The following is a 24,362-nucleotide window of genomic DNA, read 5'->3' as shown; positions in this document are numbered from 1 at the left end:
GTAGAAAATATTCATACGGGGTCAGTTGGTGGTTTTTCTCCCATCATTGCAAGCAAGTAGAACTTTTTGCACAAGAAACCTCCAAAAAGCAGGTAAGTGTTTGTTCCTTTAAAACAGTGCTGGTTAACCTATTTCAGACCACCCACCACTAAAATAAATCTCACATGGACCAAACCCCTCAAACATCCCCCACAAGGGCATAATGTGTGGGTAGTACTGTGGAAACCTGCAGAATGTCAATTCTTGTTGGATAGGCGATGAATAACCACGAAAATAATGAAAACTCGTCTCTTGTATTCATGACGTTGCAGGTTACATTTCATTTTCTTTTAGCTGAATTAATCTCATCTTAATGTAAACTAACTAACCGTTAGCTTTCAGACACATTTTCTTTAAAATGTTACACAGTCTCATTAATGACATAAATAAACACTTATTCTAAAATGGTGAAGCTCAGTAGCATACTGTAGGTTGGAGTTAAAGAGCCAACGTTCACATTAACACATGAGCTGATTTATTATTGAAGACAATATACTACAATGTCACACAGTTAGAAAAGAGTAGAGTTAGCATGGTACATGGGCTCGGCCTTTTATAGCGCTTTTCTAGTCTCACACTTTACACTGTATGTCACATTCATACAGTGCTAGACAGCGTGTGAAAGCTACTGTAACCATTCACACATTCAACGCACTCAATGCAAGGGGGGGAATTGTGGGTTCAGTGTCTCGCCCTAGGACACTTGGGCCGTCCAATTCTTGGTTCTTGCAGTGACGACCTTTCGGTTAGTGCATGACGCACTCTACCTTCAGAGCCACAGCCGCCCAGTAACCAGATGTCCTGCAGCTGCTAGTTTTGCAAAACTGTGGGTGTGCAGAGTACAGTATCTGAGGCCACATGTGTCTGTCTTGTCTGTCTGTGCATCTTTCTCTTCACTGAAACTTAATGTGAAAGGTGAAACTTAAAACAGAAGGTGAAGGTGAAAGAGGAAGCTTCCTGAAGGAAATGTTTTCTCTTTCACCTTCTCTCTCTCTCTCTCTCTCTCTCTCTCACAGACATGAAACACTTAAAGATCCAGTGTGACTTAAACTTTCAGAGGATATATCCACATGATATGTGTTATTAAGACTGTGATACAAAAGAAGTGAAAGAAGTTGCATCCTATGCCAAAATTGTAACTTTTTTTAGTTTTCCTTCACAGTAATTTGTGCACTACAAACCAACATGTAAAAACTTGTGCAGGGTTTGGTGAAGGGGTTAACAAATACAGGATTCAAAGAAAAGAGTAGTAGCAGGGCTCAGAGCTAATCTCTTTCTATCTTAACCACATGGTATCAGACATCAGACTTCCTTTGTACTGTATGATTCTGTAAATTCACTGTGGGTGGGTGGGTGAAAGGGCTGCAGACAGACAGACAGTGTGCTACAGGTTTATTTTTAGTAGAAGGTTGTTTCCATACATTTGTAGCATTAACACTGTCAAGCACATACTGTAGACTGCATCTGATCAACTGGCGTCCATTATGAACTCAATGTGTAAGTTAGTTAGTCAACTTTACGTTTATTTAGCTTAGAATTTCTGACTTTAGAGCTCATGAGCATGAGTTGATGTGACTTATGTTCCTCCTCCAGACATGTTTTATAATCTGGAGAAATCATCTGCCAGTATTGACATTTAATTGAACATGGTGTTCTCTGATAGTCAATGTGCAAATATATTAGTATAGTGCATTTAAAAACAACCACAGTTGACCAAAGTGCAGGATTGATCAAACAATACAATTACTGTGAAACAGTTGTCATACAGTTCAAATATACCAAAATACACATTCATGCTCCAATTCCACACACATAAATGCCCAGATTTCTGTTAAAGGCCAAAGAGAAGAGTTTGTTGGATGTTTTTTTGTGTGAAACATTAGATCTGAGGAGCATGGACTCTTATTTCCTCATCCTAACAGGGTGTTTGTGACATGCCAAAAGAAGAACTGACGTTTCCACGTGTGAAACTGTGAGAGGAAGATAAATCTGTCTGTAATGACTACACTGTTGGCATTGTATGGCATCAAGTTGTGTCATCAAGGTTAAACAGAACAGGAAACAAAACGAAACAAAACAAAACAAAACAAAAACCACTCTGCATCACTCACTGAGTTTTATATATCATTAACCTTTTCATGGGTTCATGTGTCATGTGTCACTCAGACAAAGTGGCTTAAAATCCGACAACTTGAACCACTGACACGCAACTACTATACAACCACACAGACTGTTTCGCAAAAATATCTGATATGTCTATGTGGTAATGATGCAGGTTAGTAGATACCATTTCTGGTCTGAACCATGACCTGTCATTTTAGCGGGAGGTGGTGCAACAGCACAATAACTGTTTGTAAATACCACAGTGTGTCTTTTATAAGCCAACTGAGTAAAGATGTATGAACAAGTTGTGCATTTAATGTGTGTGTATGTGCATTTAGACATTTAATCAGACTTGTGTTGTGGAGGAAGTTCTGTAGAAACATCACAGGAAACTGCTGGACTGTAGAAGCCTTATAATGATTTATTAAAGCAGAAGTAAGCGATCCGGTCGTTTTCGCTAATGCTGCGTTCCAGGCAGGCTTTTGAAATCGTAAATTACAGCTTCAAGTCACAACTTACGACTTTGTAGCGTTCCAGGCAACCCACTCGTGTTTTTCCGACCTGTTTTACCTGTGAAAGTCACTATAACGGCCACTCGTAACATCCGACCGGTGAACTCCTACCAGATCAAACTGCTATAACTTCACAGGACGGAAAAACACGAGTCTACGAGTTTCCTTGAACGCACCATAACAGTCCTCGTCCCTACGTCGCCACATTCACGGCGTTCCTTGGCTGCACACACAGCCCTGCATGCCGTTCTCTCTCCTCATTGGATAAAAACTGTAGGATACGATAAATGTTTTCTCCTCGGCTCAGAGCAGAGCAGAGTGACTGAGACTGAGACCCGTGTTTCAGACCAAACACTCTATGTAAGTGATTGGTGTCGGAAGATATAACTATTTAAGACTTATATTAACACAAATATATCACTTACTTCTGCTTTAACACTTATAACGATTTAGCAACATATTTAACTCTATCATTATTAAACACAAACACAGACCATGTTATTACCAAATCAGGTCAACAGAATACACTGATGCAGAAGAGTCATTATTTACACAATGGAAACCTCTTCATTCTAAATTTACATAGATGGCTTCATCCACAGGAGGAGGAGTTTGGAGAGGAGGTGTAACAGATTCTTCAAGTTTCTCCTTCTGTATCTGTTGAGCTGCAAAAAACAGAGAACAAACATGGAGATGATGGATGATTTATTTAACCTCTGCAGCAACTTCTCAGCCAGTGCACAGTATAAAACAGCTCAGTGTCTGTTTAAGAGGAGTTGTTAGAAACAGCACCACCAAGTGGCCGTTTAAGGAGTCTACAATATTGGATGCGTGACTATGACAGATCTTGTATCATTTGGACCTATGTTTAATCCTCAGATTTCATAAATTTCCTCCAAATCTGATGCAACAAACATCAAATGTCTCAGCTTCAGCACATTTTGTATTTTCAAATGTAGAAAACCAAACGTAGGTCAAACTATATTCCCCTTTTCTCCGGATAACGACGATGATGCTGATCATGGTGATTAGATAGAGCATCACAAGCACCGTGCGAACAGGCATTAGCCACAGGTCAGGAGAAGCTGAAGTTGTTGGTGATGTTGGTGATGCTGTCATCACTGTCGTTTCTGTTGTTGCTTTGTATTTTGTGTGGGGACATTGAAATATGCATTAAAACACAGGAAATAGAGACTTTCAGACATATCCACTTTATTCTATGTAAATAACCTGTGTGAGTGGTAAATGGCTTTACCATACCTGAACGATACCCAAAGCGCTTTACAGTACATCATACATCGCATTCACCCATTCACACACACATTCACACACTGATGGCGGAAGCTGCCATGCAAGGCGCAAACCACGACCCATCAGGAGCAAGGTGGGTAAGGTGTCTTGCCCTAGGACACTACGGCAGCAACCGGGACAGAGCGGGATTCAAACCACCAAGCCTCTGATCATTGGACGACCCGCTCTACCACTTGAGCCACTGCTGCCCCATGAATTATGAATTATTTTTATGCTCATCATCCTCTTCTTTTTTTTCTTTTTTTCAATAAATCTTTATTGACAGAAATATAATCAATACAAAGGCAGTTATTATTAATGTATCTTCAAACAAACAATTGAACAGCAGCCAGGGGGTAGGCTATTACATAAATACAGAGAATAAAGAGCACAAATCATAAGTTTTCATAGCTTTCTTATTATTCGAGTCACAGATACTTTGCATGTACTGTTCCGTTTCCCTTTGGAATGCCACAAAACAGGGTTTAGAGTGACTAAATTTAGCTTTGTGTATGTGATATTTTCCTAATATTATTATCAAGTTTATGACATACAGTTCGTTCTGTTTCTTACTTTTGACATCGTGGACACCAAAAAGTACCTTGTTCCAATCTAATCTAGTCAATCTTCAATGTGATGTAACGTGTTGTATGTATGTATGTATCATCATCCTCTTCTGTGTTACCTCTCTCCCTTTCTGCAGTGTCACTGATCACAGATCTGAACACAGATCCACAAGCACATGGAGTTTGTGAACAGTGACCACAGTATCTTTATGTAAAATGACTTATAATCCCTGTCAATGACATAAGTTAATTATGTACATTAAATGACCCAATAGGAAACTTCCCATTTTTTGATCTGTGATTGCATGATAACTAATTTGGAGGCAAAGTGGCCATAGGATTGGTCCATGACTCCTGTGCCAGAAAAAGCCTTTCAGTTAACTGCTAAAACCAGTTCAGACAATAAAAGATGCGAGCAGGTTTCTTTTAAGTAATTTATAAACCTTAAAAAAATAATACCAGCCTGCAAAATATTCTTACATTTGACCTTGATTTGCATATTTAACCTCTCTTGTCCAGTCATGTTTGTTCTGTTTGAATATCAATTAACTGTGATTATGATTATTAGACTCCAGGCTCCTGTGTTGGCAGAGTCCAAAGTTACACAAAAACAAAAAAAGAAAAGATGCACCAATCATTACATTACATTGGTGTTGAATCAGAGTCAGGCTATCTCGGGTTCTCAGTGATATTCATACCTGCACTTGTCCATGATGTTACTGCTGTTGTTGTTGTTGTTGGCATTGTTGTTGTTGCTGTCAGCATACCTGTAGTATAGGGAATAGGCTACACACAACATTATTGGAAGCCCTATCAACACAAGGACTGACAGGATTTCAATTAATATATTCACATTTATGACGAGACTAATGTCTCATCACCATTAGCCTATATGTGTAGAAACTGTGGGTTCACGTTTCCAAAAAAGGGCTCTTTCGTGATGCATAGCCTATCTGCTCACTGATCTTTGTTGGTAAAAGACAAATGTTTCTTTATAACCCTGCTACATGTATGATATTTAAGTATTGATTCATATTGTGCCAGCAGGACAAGAATCTGAGATGAGAACAAGTGAAAACACATCTGCTTTTTCAAAGAGCTGTTTCATCCACCCACTTCAATCTGCTTCATTCCCTCGTGCCTTACTACAACCACTGGGGGGCGCTGCTGTACTGTCCCTTCTGTGACGTCTGCTTGTTACTGCCATGGTTACAGGTAGTCAGCTGGCGTGGAGGCGATTACTGAGTGAAGTAGAGTCCCGCAGCTCAAGGATGAAAATGTGTGGTTATATTACTCCATGCAAATGCAGTCAAAGTTCCTATGTATCTTGCCTATCAGTTTATAAAAGTTATAATCAAGTGTTCACAGGGAAATTAACGGAATTTGGAATTTCTGACTTTAGATATTTACGGGAGAAAATCGCGTAAATAAGCACAAGATTAGACATGAGAGCAGACATCACAGAAGGGACAACACGGCTGAGTTTATGCAGTTTGAGAACAATGACGACTGGTTTCATTTCGAAGGGCGCCCCTATCAGTTTGAGACCGAGTTTACCGAAGACGAGCTGAAGGAAATGAAGGAGAAAAGTGAAAGCGGAGATCTGCCGGTGGAGTCTCGGTGCTGGGCCCTGGGGGGTTCGAGTGGTCACTGCCTGCCAATGGCCGCTGAACTGAATGTTTGTGCTGCCAGGAGGAGTCGGACGTGTGTTGTCAGTGCTGGACACAGAAAGTTGCTGCATAACTGGAGGAGAGTGTGTGAGTTGTTTTCGTCTCTTTTCAATAGAAACCAAAGCTAAAAGATGTTTGATGCCTGGTATTATGTGATGGGACCCTGCTTGTACTGTTGATGACGTTTGGTGCTGTTCTGAGCATTATTTGTGGCTATCAGTGGCTTTTTGATCGATTGTTTGCGCATGGAGAAATAGACTGCTCTAGGCTATTTGTTATCCTGCAGTTGCTACAACTAGAGACCCTAGCGGTCATACTGTAGTCATTATGCCCTAGCGGTCAGCAGACTTCATCTCTCGAGGCGGGTGGGGGTCATGGTGCATTAGACCATGGGAACAACTTACGATGGAATATCCTTTTAAAGAATAATAAATATGAATAGTGAATTAAACTACCACAAAATCACGTGTATTATTATTATAGCCTATTTGTAAAGTTAAACTATACAAAACACAAAGAAATACATAGACATATTTGATTTTTATCTAAAAACCACTAACAGTGTAATTACATGGATGTATGGTAATGCACCAGATTTTACCATCTATTTCCTTTAAAAAAATATATAGTAGGCTATTTAACTATAGGCTAAATATAAAGACACTATTGATCATTGTTGTTTCCGGCAGCTTTGGGTCTCTCCAGTAAACAATATGTGTTGGTCGGCTGTGATGAACCTGTCAATCAAGAATAAAAATACAATCAATAATATTCATGAAATTTCCTGCTGGATTAAAATGATTTGGCAAACATTTGATACTCATTTGCCTTTCTTATTTCAGATTATATGATCAAAGTGTTTCGTTGGAACCCATATGTTACTGATCCATATTGACAGATTAACTGTACACATAAAATAAAACCACATAAAACAAAATGTGGAATGATTACATTGTGGAGATGTAAATAATGATCAGAGGTGAGTCGAGTCTGTTTACTCTCCACACAACAAAAACACTGAAACACCCGAGGTTGCTAAGAAACCATCTAAAATCTATAGAATCGGAACTGGCATAAACTCTCGGGTTGCTAAGTAACCATCTATTCTAAACTCTAGCTCTTAAAGGTACAAGCCCTCTGGTACCTGGGTGAATGTGTTTACTATGTTCCCTATTGTGGGTCACCACAACGTATTCTGACATGGATGTTTATATGATAGTAGCTATATAGTTGAAATGTACGGTAACACTTTACATTATGGGTGGGATTCATAAGACCTTTCATAATATGTGTTCATAATGCATTCGTACATCAGCTTACACTGCTATGGAATAACAAAGTGTTTTTTTTTTTTTTTTCTAAAATAAAAGTCCCCTAATTGCACCTGGAAATAAAAGAACAAAATACTCCTCTTCAGCATTCAGCTAATAATTCAATTTACCTTTATTGTTTTGAGTAAAACATGTGTCGCTGATCTCCGAATATGTGGAATCAGTAGGTTGTGACGTCACTGTAAAAAGAAATTACAATAATGAGTATACTGTTTACTGGGTGTGATCAGGAGAAGGTTATATCACCAAAGTAGCCCTACTCCATGTGCTGCACTCTGTCCCGTTTACCCATGACCGCATTCAGAAGCTGGTTGGTTCTCAGGAAGTCTTTATGACTCGTTTCCTCATTAATGCATTTGGTGTACATGATCTGACACTGTGAGTTTCAGTGGTGGAAAAATATCTATTTAGACTATGTGGGTTCTTTCACGACTTTCACTTTCAGAGCTACTTTAGAAAACGTGTCTTTGAACCATGTAGGACAGAAAATCAACAGCAGCCAGGGCTTAGTCTCAGGGTGGGCTGTCATAGAGATCATCAATTGTGGAAATTTACAGAGATGCTTGGAAGCTTTGGGGGGTAAGAGGGTTTCAGACAAGCATAAATAGTATAAAGACTTAGCTGGAGTTTTGTACAATTAAAAGAATGTTAGGTTTCCTTTCTTCATTACAAAGATCTCATGATCAACCTGCAGGGAAACATGTTTCTCTGCTCCCCTTAACCAGTTACAGAAACCACTTCATTGTTTACTTAACTAACCCGGTCACTGAAGTGCACATTCATTCTTTTTTCTTAAAAAAAAAAAAGTGAACAAACAGTTTGTTTACCAGTCTTGTTTTCTGACAGAGGGAGATCACTGATAGTAGAGTATGTGGGATCATTGGAGGTTGAGACACCTGTTGAAAAAATGAACCAACAAACATTTATCAATGACATCAAACTGAGTTTTTGAGCTACATCAGATTATATTACATCATATCACATCAGGCTATCAATATTAATTACAGGAAGAAAATATCGATATGATCTACAAAGTTAAGATATTTAATACTTATGAGATGAAATATTTTTCTCAATTTGGTGCTTCACCATAGTGCTATGAAAAACCCCCCACCAAAGCTTAGACAGTTCTTCTTTGTACCTTAAAAGTGCTTTGATACTTACCGGGAAATGTTGCCAAATAATAGGTAGCTGTTGGTGCAGTGGAACTTCCTATATATGCAAAATGAGAGGTAAAACATAAATAAATATGTTTTTGTCAATAAATATACAAGATTACAACAAATTAAAGGGAATGGATCATGTTTGGATCCACGATCGTTACCGTCTCAATCATAGAAGGAAAATTGTTTGATTACTCACCATGTGAAGGTGGACACACTATTATGTCCGGTATCTCTTCATAGACTGGATTTTTATCTTCAATTTCTATAAAAAATGTTGTCATTGTCACAATACCATACAAGATTGTGATGTGGACTTTAAATTCTGAAGATGTTTTTGCCATCTGTCGTGAAAATACCTAATTAAGTATAATTTCACTCTCATGAATACATTAAAGGGATAGTTCACCCAAAATTGAAATTATCTACTCACCCTCATGTCGACTAAGGGCTGGGAGAAGTTTCAGAGTCCTCCGTGGCTTCTCTGAGTTACAGGGGGTCTCGGCGTAGCAGTGCATGTCCATATAACGGTTGCAAATGAATACCAACTGTCGTCGTAACAAAAAGACACACCAAAAAACATCCAAATACCTCCATGGTGCTCGTATGTAATGTCCGCCTTGTATTGAAGCCCCAAAATGCGAAATTGTTCAGAAAAAAATTAAATAAGTCTATATTTCAAGCTTGTTTGTAGCGGAAGCTCCTCTTCCCGGTTTGTCCAATTTGGACAAACCAGGGTCCGTCCCCTCCCCGGTTCGTCGAAATTTGAGCAGCATGGAGGTATTTGGATGTTTTTTGGTGTGTCTTGTTGTTACGAAGACAGTTGGTATCCATTTGCAACCGTTATATGGACATGCACTGCTACGCCGAGACCCCCTGTAACTCAGAGAAGCCACGGAGGACTCTGAAACTTCTCCCAGCCCTTAGTCGACATGAGGGTGAGTAGATAAAGAGTGAAATTTCAATTTTGGGTGAACTATCCCTTTAAGTAAATGGTAAATTAAAATACCTCCAATAAAGCCCAGTAATGGCATTACGTCGGTTTTAGGATTAGGGCATGGCAGCAGTTTACTTTTATTTTATAGACAATAGCTCATATCTAGAGATCATATCTGAAAACATTTCCTATATTTATACATTTTGTATTCTTCAAAATTCTGTTCTCAATTCTCAAATATTTTCAGATCAGATTTTGTTCACCTCGCCTTTTGGACCTCGATCTCGAAGTAAGGCAGCGGATGACGAAGATGATGATGATGAGGAAGAGGAAGATGGGGATAAGTATTCCACATAGCAAAGCAGCAGTAATCTTGTCTTCAGATCCGCATAGAAAACAAAAAAATTTAAAACAACTAATGATTTTCATGATTACATTATTTTCAGGGTGCAAATAACATTTATGAAATATGTTGTAGTTGTCAGTTTTTGGTTCTTTGTGGTATTCATACCTTTAATAATTGTCACTGTTGTTGATGTTGCCGTTGGCGTTGTTGTTGCTGGTGTTGTTTTAGGCTTTGCTGTTGTTGTTGTTGTTATTGCTGTCGTTGTTGTTGTTGTTGTTGTTGTGGTTGGCGTTGTTGTTGTTTTTGTTGGTGTCGTTGTTTTGTTTTTTTTTGGCTTTTTTCGTTTTGTGGTTGGCGTTGTTGTAGGCTTTGTTGTTGTCGTTGTGATGGTTTCTGTTGGTGGTGCTGTTGTGGATGTCGGCATACCTGAGGGGTATTCCAGAGAGGAGCTGTACCATTTTTATACGGCATCATTACATTACATTGGTGTTGAATCAGAGTCAGGCTATCTGGGGTTCTTTGTGGTATTCATACCTGCACTTGTCCATGATGATACTGTTGTTGTTGTTGTTGGCATTGCTGTTGCTGTTGTTGTTGTTGTCGTCAGCATAGTATAGGGAACACATACAACATTATTGGAAGGCCTATCAACACTTTGAAGACTGACAGGATTTCAATTAATATACATTTATGACTAGACCATCGAAAACTTGTCAAAAATGTCAGCAACTTGTTAGTGTATATTGAGGAAACAGAGGCTGCAGTGTCCAAACTACACTCTAAAAAGATTACCATACCAATTATTACAATACAGTGGTGTTGAGTCAGAGTCAGGGTAGCTGTTTAGCACCATTTTACAGATGAGGGTTTTAAAATCAGTCAGAAGATTGAGCTCTGTCTTATCTCCCTCCATCTTTCTGTTTCTCCCCTCTGACATTTTGTCTATAACCTCGCTCACTTTTGGTGACGTTCAGATACACAGCTCCTCCTCCACAGTAGTACAGTCCAGAGTCATCATGCTGCACATGTGGTATAGACAACGTCCTGTCCACATAGGAGACAGAACCTCTGATATTTTTTTGTCTTCCAACAACTTCTCTTCTCCATGTTTTATCATTTGATCCTTCAGGACATGTCAGAGTGATGCTGGTCATCTCTGGAGCATTTTCTATTGTTGTTCCCGTACAGAGCAAATACAGAATGAGAAAATATTAATGTTGTATGTTGTATAATGTAAAAGTCATGGACTTTTTTCCTGTTTCAGATGTTGTGTAAACTAACACCTGAAGTTATGTGGAGAAGTGTTGTGGAGTCCTCTGTCACTGATATAAATGAGGTGGGCAAAATACATTACAGTTTATGAGCATCACAATCTCCAGCTGCCACAATGATCAGAGTCCAATTCACACTTACACACTCTAAAACAGATTTCACACAGACTGAATGCCTACACTTTCCTGATAAAACTGGTATCCAGCTGTGATAACACAGTATTTACTGTAACATGTTAAGCAGGATGCTGTTGAGTCAGAGAATGGGAATCTTGACAGTAAAATAATCTTTTAAAATGAACTTAGCAACTCATATAAGAACAGAAACATGAACAAGATTGATAAAGGTTGATGTTACCTGATGGGATCACTGTCAGATCCACAGCTGGTTGGTTGTTGCAGAAGTATCTTCCACTGTCTGAGACAACAGCTCTCTTATTGTACAGTGACTTATCTGCTAACGTACTGTGTCGTTTGTCTGGATCATTGTATCTTGTCTCCCTGTCACCATCAATGCTAAGAATTTCAACCACTTTTCCATTTATCTCTCTGCTCCACGTCACTGAACCCTCCACAGTTTGAGGACAAGGCAGAGTGACTCCACGTTTCTCCACAACAACTATGGATTTTATTCCTGCAAAAGAATCAAAACAATTTAGTTTTAATTTATGAAACATCAATTTTATGATAACAAGATCTTCTTTTTCAAAATGTTCATTAGTGTTTCCATAAAAAAAAAAACCCATTAACAAACAAAAACAAAATACACACACAAAACAGACACCCCACCCCAGGCAGCAACACACAAAGACAGACTTAGGACATCCGACTACACTTGGATAGTATAACAATATAATTAATTAGAGTAAATAAATAAATAAAAATTATAACAATAACACAGAAAAAAGAACACACACAGCTCTAGAGACCAGTTAGAGGACACAACAAATTGCTGATTTTTTTCTATTGAGGAAATCGAGGTGATAGTGGCTTGCTTTGTATTGTGCATTCTGGCTACTGACAGTCCATGTAACCAATGAGTCCGAGAGAGAGTGTGAGGGGGTTGCCAGCGAAGTGCTACCATAGCAGCTAAATAAAACAGGATAGTGGCAATTAGATAGTATTAAAGCAGATGGGTTATTCAATAAAAAAAATATTTAGGACAGTAAGGAATTACAACATCAAAATGTTTTATCAGTATAGACGATATCATTTCCCTAAAAATGATGACTTCTGGACAATGCCATATGCATAAAAGATCCAAATCAGGATTTGGGCAGAGGTCGCAATAAGGGGAGGATACAAGTTTCATTACTGTAGATTGAGTCTTTAGGTGTAAGATACATCTTTAAAATGTATCAGTTCATGATTAGGGATTTTAGAAGTGTGGTATAAATTATTCCAGCTTTTCTAAGATTGTGAGCAAAACTAGAGGATGGGTTATCTGATGCAGAAAGTGCTCGTGAACCTGTGTTTTTCATACCACACGCACCATCAGAGTTTGAGCACAGTCATACAGATGGAAGGGAAGTTGTTTGTTCTTTTGTTTGATTATTGTTTGTTGAGATAGTCCAATTACATTCAAATGAAGCTCAATGCTTGTCTATAGTTGAAAGATCAAACATTGTTTATGGGCTCATGTCTTTGTCTCCTTCACTACACTGAGATGGTTTTTGGTGTTTAAAGCTCAGGATATTTGACATGTGGTTGTGTGAAGCAGCAGTAGCACCAGCACAGAAGCTGCAAAGTGATGTATGTGAAAAAACTCCGGCTGCTTCTCTATGGAGGCGTACTGACGTGTGCCGCAAACAACCACATGCCAGATAACCCCAACTGTCACTTTTAACATAGAAATATATCTCCTTATGGATCAAACCTTCAAAGATAACACATTAAAGCAGAAGTAAGCGATCGGTCGTTTTGGCTAACTTCTTGTCAGCCGATGGAGTTAGCAGTCCCCGCCCTCGTCCCTACATCACCACATTCACGCGCATCCCTTGGCTGCACACACAGAGAGGACCGCCCCTTCATGCCGTTCTCTCTCCTCATTGGATAAAGGTTGTAGGATACAAGGAAAGTTTTCTCCTCGGCTTACAGCAGAGCAGAGTGACTGACAGACCCGTGTTTCAGACCAAACACTCTATGTAAGTGATTGCTGTCGGAAGATATAACTATTTAAGACTTATATTAACACAAACATTCCACTTACTTCTGCTTTAAGCATGAAATACAAAACGTTAAAGGGAATGATGAAGTTGAATAAAACTGCAATGACCTGTCAAGAAAATTAAGACTAATAATGAAAATGTTCTTCTTGTTGACAACAAAACACTGAATCGAACAGTGTTAGTTTGTCTCTCAGTCTGACTCACAGCTGCACATAATGCACTTCTTAACACTGTGGTAGTCCACCATCAATGACACTGAACAAAGATGAACTATAAAGAATTTTTTTTTAAATCTATATTTTATAAACTTATTGATGGATTTAAAGAGTCCTTACCTGTAGAGACGTTACAACCCAGGACCAAGGCCAACAGGACGCTGCAGAGCTGGACCCTCATCCTGACACAGACTGAACTGAAAACGACAGACCAGACCACACTTTCTATGTGAGATGAGAACAGGAACTCAGCTGTTTGGGTGTATTCATATTTGTTCCTCTTCAACCACAATGGCGCGTCCAACATCGAAACCACACTGGCAGCTCACATTACTGTAATGTATCTGTAAATGTCTTGCAAACAACCCTGTGCATGTCAAGAATTAAGAGTCTTAGATCAGGAAATATGAGAATGTTTTAAAAGTTAAAGTGACTTTCAATTAACAATTTTATTTGTTCTCTTTCACAATAATAATAATAAAAAGGTTAAAGATTCTATGACCCAAACTTAAATGAATTGCTTCATTCAAGAATCACATGCGGCATATTTGAGGAAAATGGAAGGACACTGATTTTCACTGCTCAAACTTACATACAGTATAGTCACATGTACTTTTGTGTGTGCAAACTGTTTGCTATGATATTGGCTTAGAGCAGTGGTTCCCAACCTTTTTCCCTTGAAGCCCCCCCCTGCTTTTGTCCTCAGAACAGACAAAGCTCTGTGGACCCCCTGAAATCTCTGATGCCCGGACCCCAATGGTTTAGATGCCCTGACTTGATTCAAGTAACCACATCAGCATTGACTCAGCCCTCAATGTTCAAAATAAGTGCATTTAGAAATATTTAACCCATGCATTGGGTGGTGCAGTGGTTAGCATTGATGCCTTACAACATGATGGTCTTGGTTTTGATGCCTGGTCCTGCGCAGACACGCACATACACACACGCACACACATTAGGTTGATTGGTGACTTTAAATTGTGCATAGATATCAATGTGATCTTGTTTATTTAGGTAATTGCTTGTGCAGTGCATCATTGTGCTTAGTACAGTTCATAGATTACTGTAAGCTCCCAGACCATTTGTGTTGTTTATCTGATTATATTATTGTTTCCTCTTTTAGAAGACACAGTATGTTACACCCTTTTCACAATGAGTCATAAGTGTCATTGCAACTAGCAATGACACTTATGACTTTCATAGTATGAAAAGCATGTTTGTGGAGAAAATGATTGTAAGTTGTGATCAAAGATATTTTAATGTTCAAGTGGCAAACAGCTTAACATCCAGAATACAGGAAACAAAGAAGCAGCAAACAAACAGGAACAGATGAATGATAATAACATAATCAGCTATTTAGTTGCACAATCAGCTGATGTGTGGGACATGCAATGAGAACCAATGAATAGAAGAAAATTGTCAAAAGACAAACTGCAGCCAAAGGAGCTATTGAAAAGCTCAAACAAAATGACAAAACGCTGAGAATGAGACAGACAGGAAAACAAAACCACAGCATGCTTGTACAGACCTAGTTTCAGATCATTATTAGATCAAAATTTGAAGAAAAGAAAAAGTGAGAAAACATTGTAGAAAATATTCATACGGGGTCAGTTGGTGGTTTTTCTCCCATCATTGCAAGCAAGTAGAACTTTTTGCACAAGAAACCTCCAAAAAGCAGGTAAGTGTTTGTTCCTTTAAAACAGTGCTGGTTAACCTATTTCTCACCTTTGCCCTTTAAACCCCCCCCCCCCCTTTCCTCCTAGACCATAGACTTTTTTTTATCTATTTTTGTGCAAATAAAGAGACTGCTTTTTTTTTTTTTTTTTTTTTTTTACAGTTCTGGTGTCTTAGTGTCTGGTTTGCTCCTCTGAGGGGGAAGTGGGTTCAGTGTCTCGCCCAAGGACACTTGGGCCGTCCCATTCTTGGTTGTTGCAGTGACGACCTTTCGGTTAGTGCATGATGCACGGACGTAATTTTAAGGGGGGACACAGGGGACATGTCCCCTGCACTTTTTCCAAAGGCAGGCTTGGTCCCCTGCAGTTTTACCATCCAAAAACGATGTTACGCTTTATTAAACAGAAACGGGCCAAGCACTAGGACCAAGCGGAACACAGCCGCTCAAGCTGAAGCCTGTTTCCCTTTAGACCGCCCACAAGCTGATCGATTGGCTCTGTCGTTTCTTGCTAACGTGTGATTGGCCGTCCCTGCTGTCACTCAGACAGATAGGACCGATGCTCATTAATCAGCTGTTTGAACAGAAACGGCCCCGCTGGAGCAGTAGCCTACACACAGACCTCCTCCAGGTAGAAGATCTCCTGCTCCTCAGTCGGAGCCGCTCTGGTGCGATACCTGTTCAGGTGATCTCCACAGTTTTGTTTTTGTTTTTTTTACCACCACGACCTCCTAACCCAACCTCAGCCAAACCATGTAATCATAAAGTTATAAAATCGCGTTCACAGCCCCTTAACTATAATTTCCCAAACACTGATCGCCAGGTTTTGTGACATGATCAGAGCATGTGACTGATTGTAGTCTACACATATGTGCGTCTGAAGCCTCCATCCACCAATGATCACGCTTGTAATCAGTTGTAATCAATTTCTCACAGTTGGAACTCATTTTTATGTCGGTGCTGATAGTTAGAGTAAAACAGCAGCAAAGGAATTCTGAGTTTCTTCATAAATAAAACTATACAAAAGATATTGCAGGCCTTTTAAATGTTGGGTTATCTTCACAAGTAGAACCCCTACCCCCCCCCCCCCCCCCCCCCCCCCCCGGAGCCAACTCAAGCCAGCTATGTCCCCCCCACCTCTGTAATCAAAATTTCGTCCATGGCATGATGCACTCTACCTTCAGAGCCACAGCCGCCCAGTAACCAGATGTCCTGCTAGTTTTGCAAAACTGCGGGTGTGCAGCGTATCTGAGGCCACATCTGTCTGGCTTGTCTGTCTGTGCATCTTTCTCTTCACTAAAACTTAATGTGAAAGGTGAAACTTAAAACAGAAGGTGACGGTGAAAGAGAAAGCTTCCTGAAGGAATTGTTTTCTCTTTCACCTTCTCTCTCTCTCACAGACATGAAACACTTAAAGATCCAGTGTGACTTAAACTTTCAGAGGATATATCCATATATTATAAGAAGTGAAAGAAGTTGCATCCTATGCCAAAATTGTAACATTTTTGAAATTTTCTTCAGTATCACAGTAATTTGTGCACTACAAACTAACATGTAAAAACTTGTGCAGGGTATGGTGAAGGGGTTAACAAATACAGGATTCAAAGAAAAGAGTAGTAGCAGGGCTCAGAGCTAATCTCTTTCTATCTTAACCACACAGTATCAGACATCAGACTTCCTTTGTACTGTGTGATTCTGTCTATTCACTGTGGGTGGGTGGGTGAAAGGGCTGCAGACAGACAGACAGTGTGCTACAGGTTTATTTTAGTAGAAGGTTGTTTCCATACATTTGTAGCATTAACACTGTCAAGCACATACTGTAGACTGCATCTGATCAACTGGTCTCCATTATGAACTCAATGTGTAAGTTAGTTTCGTCAACTTTACGTTTATTTAGCTTAGCTTAGAAATCATCTGCCATTATTGACATTTAATTGAACATTGTGTTCTCTGATAGTCAGTGTGCAAATATATTATAGTGCATTTAAAGGTTCATGAGGCAAGAAATGCACATGCGTTTTAAGTTTTTTACTGGTAATGGGCGATGAAGCGTTCAAAACCAAAAAGAATGAGCCCACTCGCGTATCTCTCCGTTGCCTTGAACAGGCTGTGTGCTGCATAATGCGCTGCAATTCTGGGTCAGAATTTCCCGCGCTGTCCGCGGATGTGACGTCAAATGACGCTGCATGCGCGTCCTCGACAGCTCCGGCTTTCCACCGCTTGCGACCAGCGGTCGGCGGATGTCTTGCAGCCTGAACAGTTATGTGAGCAGCGAGTAGAGAAATAACGTCACTTTCTTAAATTTTAATATTTTTTCATGCGAGAAAGTGACAGTTTAGATTCCCAATCTGTTGTCAGTTTATCCAAATAACGTCTGTAAGTAGATTTGCTCCGACATTTTTCGGAGGAGTGCAGAGCCACACACACGCAGCAGCAGCAGCGGCTCGTCACAGAGGCTGCAGCCGGGGAGCTGAGCTCATCGGCCGGGCAACCTCTGTCCTCCTCCCAGGAAAGAAAACGAGCCGAGTAACTTCCCCACAGGTTTTTAGAGGTTTTCTGCCGGCTGGTTGAATTGTTTTTAGGAGATAAATGCTGGTCTCATTGATGAAATCTAACAGTGGCAGTCGCGTTAGTTCATTTGAATGAAAAGAAACGGCAGGTAGAAGGGCTGACTGGCAGAGATGAGAGATAGTGAAAGAACAGCTTTCACTATCTCTCATCTCTGCCAGTCAGCCCCTCTACCTGCCGTCTCTCTCACGACACACACACACACACACACACACTGCTGTGGCGGACCCAAACGGAACTGTGGCGGCTGATTAATGGAAAACACTGGTATAGTAACGTTATGCCGTTTCCAATTCAGCCAGTATCACTGTCACAGCATCAGCTGCACTGCTGTGGAGAGTGGAGAGTTGATGCGCGCTCCCGCACCAGTTTGGCTGATGGCTGCAGTAACCCTGACGGCCGCTACGGCCGTTGTATCGCTAATGAGTTTTATTCCTTGATCTTGCCTCAAGCTCCTTTAAAAACACAGTTGACCAAAGTGCAGGATTGATCAAACTATGCAATTACTGTGAAACAGTTGTCATACCGGCTGAAGCGCAAGAGCACCCTTCCTTTTACCAAAATACACATTCATGCTCCATTTCCACACACATAAATGCCCAGATTTCTGTTAAAGGCCAAAGAGAAGAGTTTGTTGGTTGTTTTTTTTTGTGTGAAACATTAGATCTGAGGAGCATGGACTCTTATTTCCTCATCCTAACAGGGTGTTTGTGATCATGCAACAAACTCCCACGGCCTGTCCTGGAAAGGTTTCGGGGTTTATCATCTCCAACATGTGCAGCTGGTATTTCTACATGTCAAAAGAAGAACTGACGCTTCCACATGTGAAACTGTGAGAGGAAGATAAATCTGTCTGTAATGACTACACTGTTGGCATTGTATGGCATCACATTGTTCATGGAAAAATGTGTTTTACATGTGTCATCAAGGTCAAACAGAACAGGAAACAAAACAAAAACCACTCTGCATCACCCACTGAGTTTTATATATCATTAACCTTTTCATGGTTTCATGGGTTCATGTGTCACTCCCAAACGCAAAAAATATCTGATATTCCTAAGAGATAATGATGCAGTTAGTAGATACCATGAACCATGACCTGTCATTTTAGCGGGAGGTGATGCAACAGCACGATAACTGTTTACTGTAATACCACAGTGTGTCTTTTATAAGCCAACTGAAAGAAACAAGTTGTGCATTTAATGTGTGTGTGTGTGTGTGTGTGTGCATTTAGACATTTAATCAGACTTGTGGTGTGGTGGAAGTTCTGTAGAAACATCACAGGTAACTGCTGGACTGTAGAAGCCTTATAATGATTTATTAACACTTATAACGATTTAGCAACGTATTTAAAGCAGAAGTAAGCAATCCAGTCATTTTCGCTAATGCTGCGTTCCAGGCAGGCTTTTGAAATCGTAAATTACAGCTTCAAGTCACAACTTACGACTTTGTAGCGTTCCAGGCAACCCACTCGTGTTTTTCCGACCTGTTTTACCTGTGAAAGTGCACTATAACGGCCACTCGTAACTTCCGACCCGTGAACTCGTACCAGATCAAACTGATACAACTTCACAGGTCGGAAAAACAGGAGTTACGAGTTTCCTTGAACGCACCATAACAGTCCTCGTCCCTACGTCGCCACATTCACGGCGTCCCTTGGCTGCACACACAGCCCTGCATGCCGTTCTCTCTCCTCATTGGATAAAAACTGTAGGATACGATAAATGTTTTCTCCTCGGCTCAGAGCAGAGTGACTGACAGACCCGTGTTTCGGTCCAAACACTCTATGTAAGTGATTGCTGTCGGAAGATATAACTATTTAAGACTTATATTAAAGGGATAGTTCACCCTAGAATGATATTTCGCTCATTATCTACTCACCCTCATGTTGACTAAGGGCTGGAAGAAGTTTCAGATTCCTCCGTCCCTTCTCTGAGTTACAGGGGGTCTCGGCATAGCAGTGCATGTCCATATAACGGTTGCAAAGGGACACCGGAGCTCTTCGTAAAAAAACACACACAAAAAAACATCCAAATACCTCCATGATGCTCGTATGTAATGTCCGTCTTGTGCTGAAGCCCCAAATTGCGTAATTGTCCCGAAAAAAATTAAATATCTTATATATATATCTTATATATATTAATATAATCTCGCGTGATTCGCAGTAACCGCACTGACGCATGCTGACGCCGGCGCAAATCACGTGAGATTTGGACGGACCAGGAAGAGGAGCTTCGAGAAGCTTCCGCTACAAACAAGCTTAAAATATAGACTTATTTAATTTTTTTCGGGACAATTACGCAATTTGGGGCTTCAGCACAAGACGGACATTACATACGAGCATCATGGAGGTATTTGGATGTTTTTTTGTGTGTGTTTTTTTACGAAGAGCTCCGGTGTCCCTTTGCAACCGTTATATGGACATGCACTGCTATGCCGAGACCCCCTGTAACTCAGAGAAGGGACGGAGGAATCTGAAACTTCTTCCAGCCCTTAGTCAACATGAGGGTGAGTAGATAATGAGCGAAATATCATTCTAGGGTGAACTATCCCTTTAACACAAATATATCACTTACTTCTGCTTTAACTGTATCATTACTAAACACAAACACGGACCATGTTATTACCACAACAGGTCACCAGAATACACTGATGCAGGAGAGTCATTATTTACACAATGGAAACTTCTTCATTCTAAATTTACATAGATGGCTTCATCCACAGGAGGAGGAGTTTGGAGAGGAGGTGTAACAGATTCTTCAAGTCTCTCCTTCTGTATCTGTTGAGCTGCAAACGACAGAGAACAAACATGGAGATGATGGATGATTTATTTAACCTCTGCAGCAACTTCTTAGCCAGTGCACAGTATGAAACAGCTCAGTGTCTGTTTAAGAGGAGGTGTTAGAAACAGCACCACCAAGTGGCCGTTTAAGGAGCCTACAATATTGGATGTGTGACTATGACAGATCTTGTATCATTTGGACCTATGTTTAATCCTCAGATTTCATAAATTTCCTCCAAATCTGATGCAACAAACATCAAATGTCTCAGCTTCAGCACATTTTGTATTTTCAAATGCAGGAAACCAAACGTAGGTCAAACTATATTCACCTTTTCTCCGGATAACGACGATGATGCTGATCATGGTGATTAGATAGAGCATCACAAGCACCGTGCGAACAGGCATTAGCCACAGGTCAGGAGAAGCTGAAGCTGTTGGTGATGATGCTGTTGTTGCTGTTGGTGATGCTGTCGTCACTGTCGTTTCTGTTGTTGCTTTGTATTTTGTGTGGGGACATTGAAATATGCATTAAAACACAGGAAATAGAGACTTTCAGCACCTTAACCTGTGTGAATTATTATTATGCTCTTCATCCTCCTCTGTGTTGCACCTCTCCCTTTCTGCAGTGTCACTGATGCGCTGGACTGAACACAGATCCACAAGCACATGGAGTTTGTAAATAGTGACCACAGTATCAGCGTTTATGTAAAATGACTTATGATCCCTGTCAATGACATCAATTAATTATGTACATTAAATGACCCAATAGGAAACTTCCCATTGTTTCAGATGATCTGTGATTGCATGATAACCAATTTGGAGGCAATGTGGCCTGGATTGGTCGATGACTCCTGTGCCCTTTCAGTTAACTGCTAAAACCAGTTCAGACAATAAAAGATGTGAGCAGGTTTCTTCTAGGCAATCTAGGATCCGGATTGCCATTGTTGTGGATAGGTTCAGCTAGGCTAGCAGTAACCCTGGGTAAATTGACCTCGCTTTGTGGTACAGCCTCATTTGCAAGCTAGACAATAACCAGCCTGCAACATATTCTGTTTGACCTTGTTCTTTTTGAATATCATTTACTGTAACTGTGTTATCATGTTAGACTCTACTGTACTGTAGGCTCCTGAGCTGGCAGAGTCCAAAGCTACGCAATAACAAAAAAAGGTGTAGGCTACCCATCATTACATTATATTATTTTGGTGTTGAATCAGACTATCTTGGGTTGTTTGTGGTATTCATACCTGCACTTGTCCATGATGTTACTGCTGCTGCTGCTGCTGCTGTTGTTGTTGTTGGCATTGTTGTTATTGTTGGCGTTGTTGTTGGCATTGTTGTTATTGTTGGTGTTGTTGGCATTGGTGTTGTTGATTGGTGTTGTGTTGTTGACAGCATACCTGTATACGAAATACAGAACATTTTCGAACTGATGACAGCAACTTTTTAGCGTAGCTTTTGTTAACAGAGGAAAAGACCCAGCCTGGCAGTGTCCAACTACACATTATAAAACTAATCATTACAATACATTGGTGTTGAACCAGAGTCAGGCTAGCTGTTTAGCACCATTTTATGGATATGAGGGTTGTATCAGTCAGAACATCGAGCTCTAAATACGGAACTGCTGCAATGCGTTGTCGGTATGTCACTAAAAGACATCAAAAATAGAAACAATTAAGAAACAGAAGTTTGCGATTTTTGATGGATTCAAATGTTCTTACCTGCAGAGACGTTACAGCCCAGGACAAAGGCCAACAGGATGCTGCAGATCTGGACCCTCATCCTGACAGACTGAAATGAAAAGAACAGATCAGATCACAGACTATATAAGGTGAGAACAGGAACTCAGTTTATTGGGTGTATTAATATATTCAACCACATGAAGTGTTGAACCCTGAAACCACTCTCTACTTAAAGTATCTGTTAATGTCTTGCAAATTTTACTGTGCTCGTCAGCAAGTTACCCATATTCTATCAGGAAATATAAATAAGACAATAATTACATTGTTTTAAAAAATTTTCTTCACCTTTGAATTTACAAAGTATTCTTAAATCTTTTATCTTGACCCTGTGACCTCCAGCCATTGCTTAACACAGATGTTCCTGGACACTATGACAGCCATTTGATTTTCTGCTGCCTGAGACATTCACCATTTTCCTGATGTACTCATTGATGTTGGTTGTTTCATAGTGACTTTAATGCTCACTCGCCCTCAGCCTCCCTTCTTCTGCATAGTGTACAGTCTCAGGATGGTGAAACGCTCCATGCATGGTCCTTTGGCCAGGCAGGATATCTGATGACTGGCAGGGTGAATGTTGATGGCATTGATCTTGTTCTGTCCAGGAAGCTGACTTAGCCAGTGCAGGTATCGTGTGATTCTGTTTAATGTGAATATATGAAAGAGTACAGTAGAAAGACTGTGTACAACAAATGCATTTTAATAGAAGGCTTTTTCCATATACAGTATGTAGCATTAAAACTTTGAAGCAAATAGGGAGCATTATTTTCACACTGTTAAACATCATACAGGCATTTACTGCAATCAACTAATCTTTTAATATGAACTCAATATATATGTGTAGTTCACTTTGTCTCCAACATATGCAGCTGTTAGCATGTCTGCATGCCTAAAGAACTGATGACTGAAAATGTGAAAATCTGTCTGTTGTGATAAACTGTTGATTCAATGATACTGATTGATACTTTTATAATGGACTAAATATGAAAGTTTAGTTTCGTCAACTTGAATTTAATTCATCTTAGAATTTCTGGCTTTAGAGCTCATGAGCATGACTTGATGTGACTTGATCATTCCTTCCTAGAAGTGTTTTAAAATCTGTAGAAATCTTCTGGTGTGATGATTAACATCGTATTTCACTAGTTTTCCTTAATAAAAAGTTAAATAAAGAAAAGGAAATTAGATCTGAGGCACATTGACTCTGACTTCCTCATGTCAGCACGGTGCTGTGATGATGACACAGTAATGATGCAGGTCATTACAGTAGATACAGTGCAAGCTCACAGTAGCAGGTTGGTTCTTATAACCCATAACAAATACTGAGTAAAGGTGAACAAGGGCACATACACACATTAAATGCACATTTATACGTTAAATCAGACTTGTGCTGTGGCGGAAGTTCTGTAGGAAGCTTTTACTAATAATCTATTTACATTTTTAATGATTTACCAACATTTATAACTGTATCATTACTGAATATAAACACAGATCATGTTATTACCAGATCAGTTCAACAGATACAATGATGCAGGAGAGTCATTATTTACACAATGGAAACATCCTCATTCTACATTTACATAGTCACTTTCATCCACAAGAGGAGGAGTTTGGAGAGGAGGTGTAAGAAATTCTTCAAGTTTCTCCTTCTGTATCTGTTGAGCTGAAAAAGACAGAGAACAAACGGATGGGGATGATGGATGGTAGTTTTAATTCACTTTGTGTTGCAACCATAGACTGTTGCAACTTTTTAGCCAATGTATTAGTAGTGGTTAGCAACAGCACCACCAAGTGGTCGTTTAAGGAGCCTACAACATTGGAGGTATGACTCAATGACAGATCTTATTTGGACCCACGTTTAATCCTCAGATTTCATAAATGTCTCAGCTTCAGCTCATTTTGCATTGTCAAATGCAGGAAACCAAACGTAGATCAAACTATATTCACCTTTTCTCCGGATAACAACGATGATGCTGATTATGGTGATTAGATAGAG

The 24,362-nt window shown here is 39.9% G+C and overlaps 1 protein-coding gene and 1 long non-coding RNA gene across 2 annotated transcripts in view; both read right to left on the bottom strand.

Annotated features, from left to right (window-relative positions):
• Positions 1-6,829: 6,829 nt before the first annotated feature.
• Positions 6,830-24,362, bottom strand: part of LOC146978246 (uncharacterized) — a 37,846-nt gene continuing 20,313 nt past the window's right edge. Inside the window, exons 2-4 of the long non-coding RNA XR_015036960.1 lie at positions 8,339-8,407; positions 7,622-7,690; positions 6,830-6,917 (exon numbers count right to left, since the gene is read on the bottom strand). This is a non-coding gene — a long non-coding RNA (uncharacterized LOC146978246). The remainder of the gene's footprint in view (positions 6,918-7,621; positions 7,691-8,338; positions 8,408-24,362) is intronic.
• On the bottom strand, positions 10,857-22,412 carry LOC146978249 (uncharacterized). The gene is made up of 3 exons (XM_085790492.1): positions 22,352-22,412; positions 11,577-11,862; positions 10,857-11,127 (listed from the first exon to the last, which is right to left on the bottom strand). Exons 1-3 carry the CDS (start codon positions 22,410-22,412, stop codon positions 10,857-10,859), a joined length of 618 nt encoding a protein of 205 aa, XP_085646618.1.

This window comes from Trachurus japonicus, chromosome 11 (genome assembly GCF_045865225.1).
Source record: "Trachurus japonicus isolate A0001 chromosome 11, Traja_1.0".
Lineage (NCBI taxonomy): Eukaryota > Metazoa > Chordata > Actinopteri > Carangiformes > Carangidae > Trachurus > Trachurus japonicus.
The sequence above is the reverse complement of the archived record's forward strand: the minus strand, read 5'-3'. Positions and strand labels throughout refer to the sequence as shown.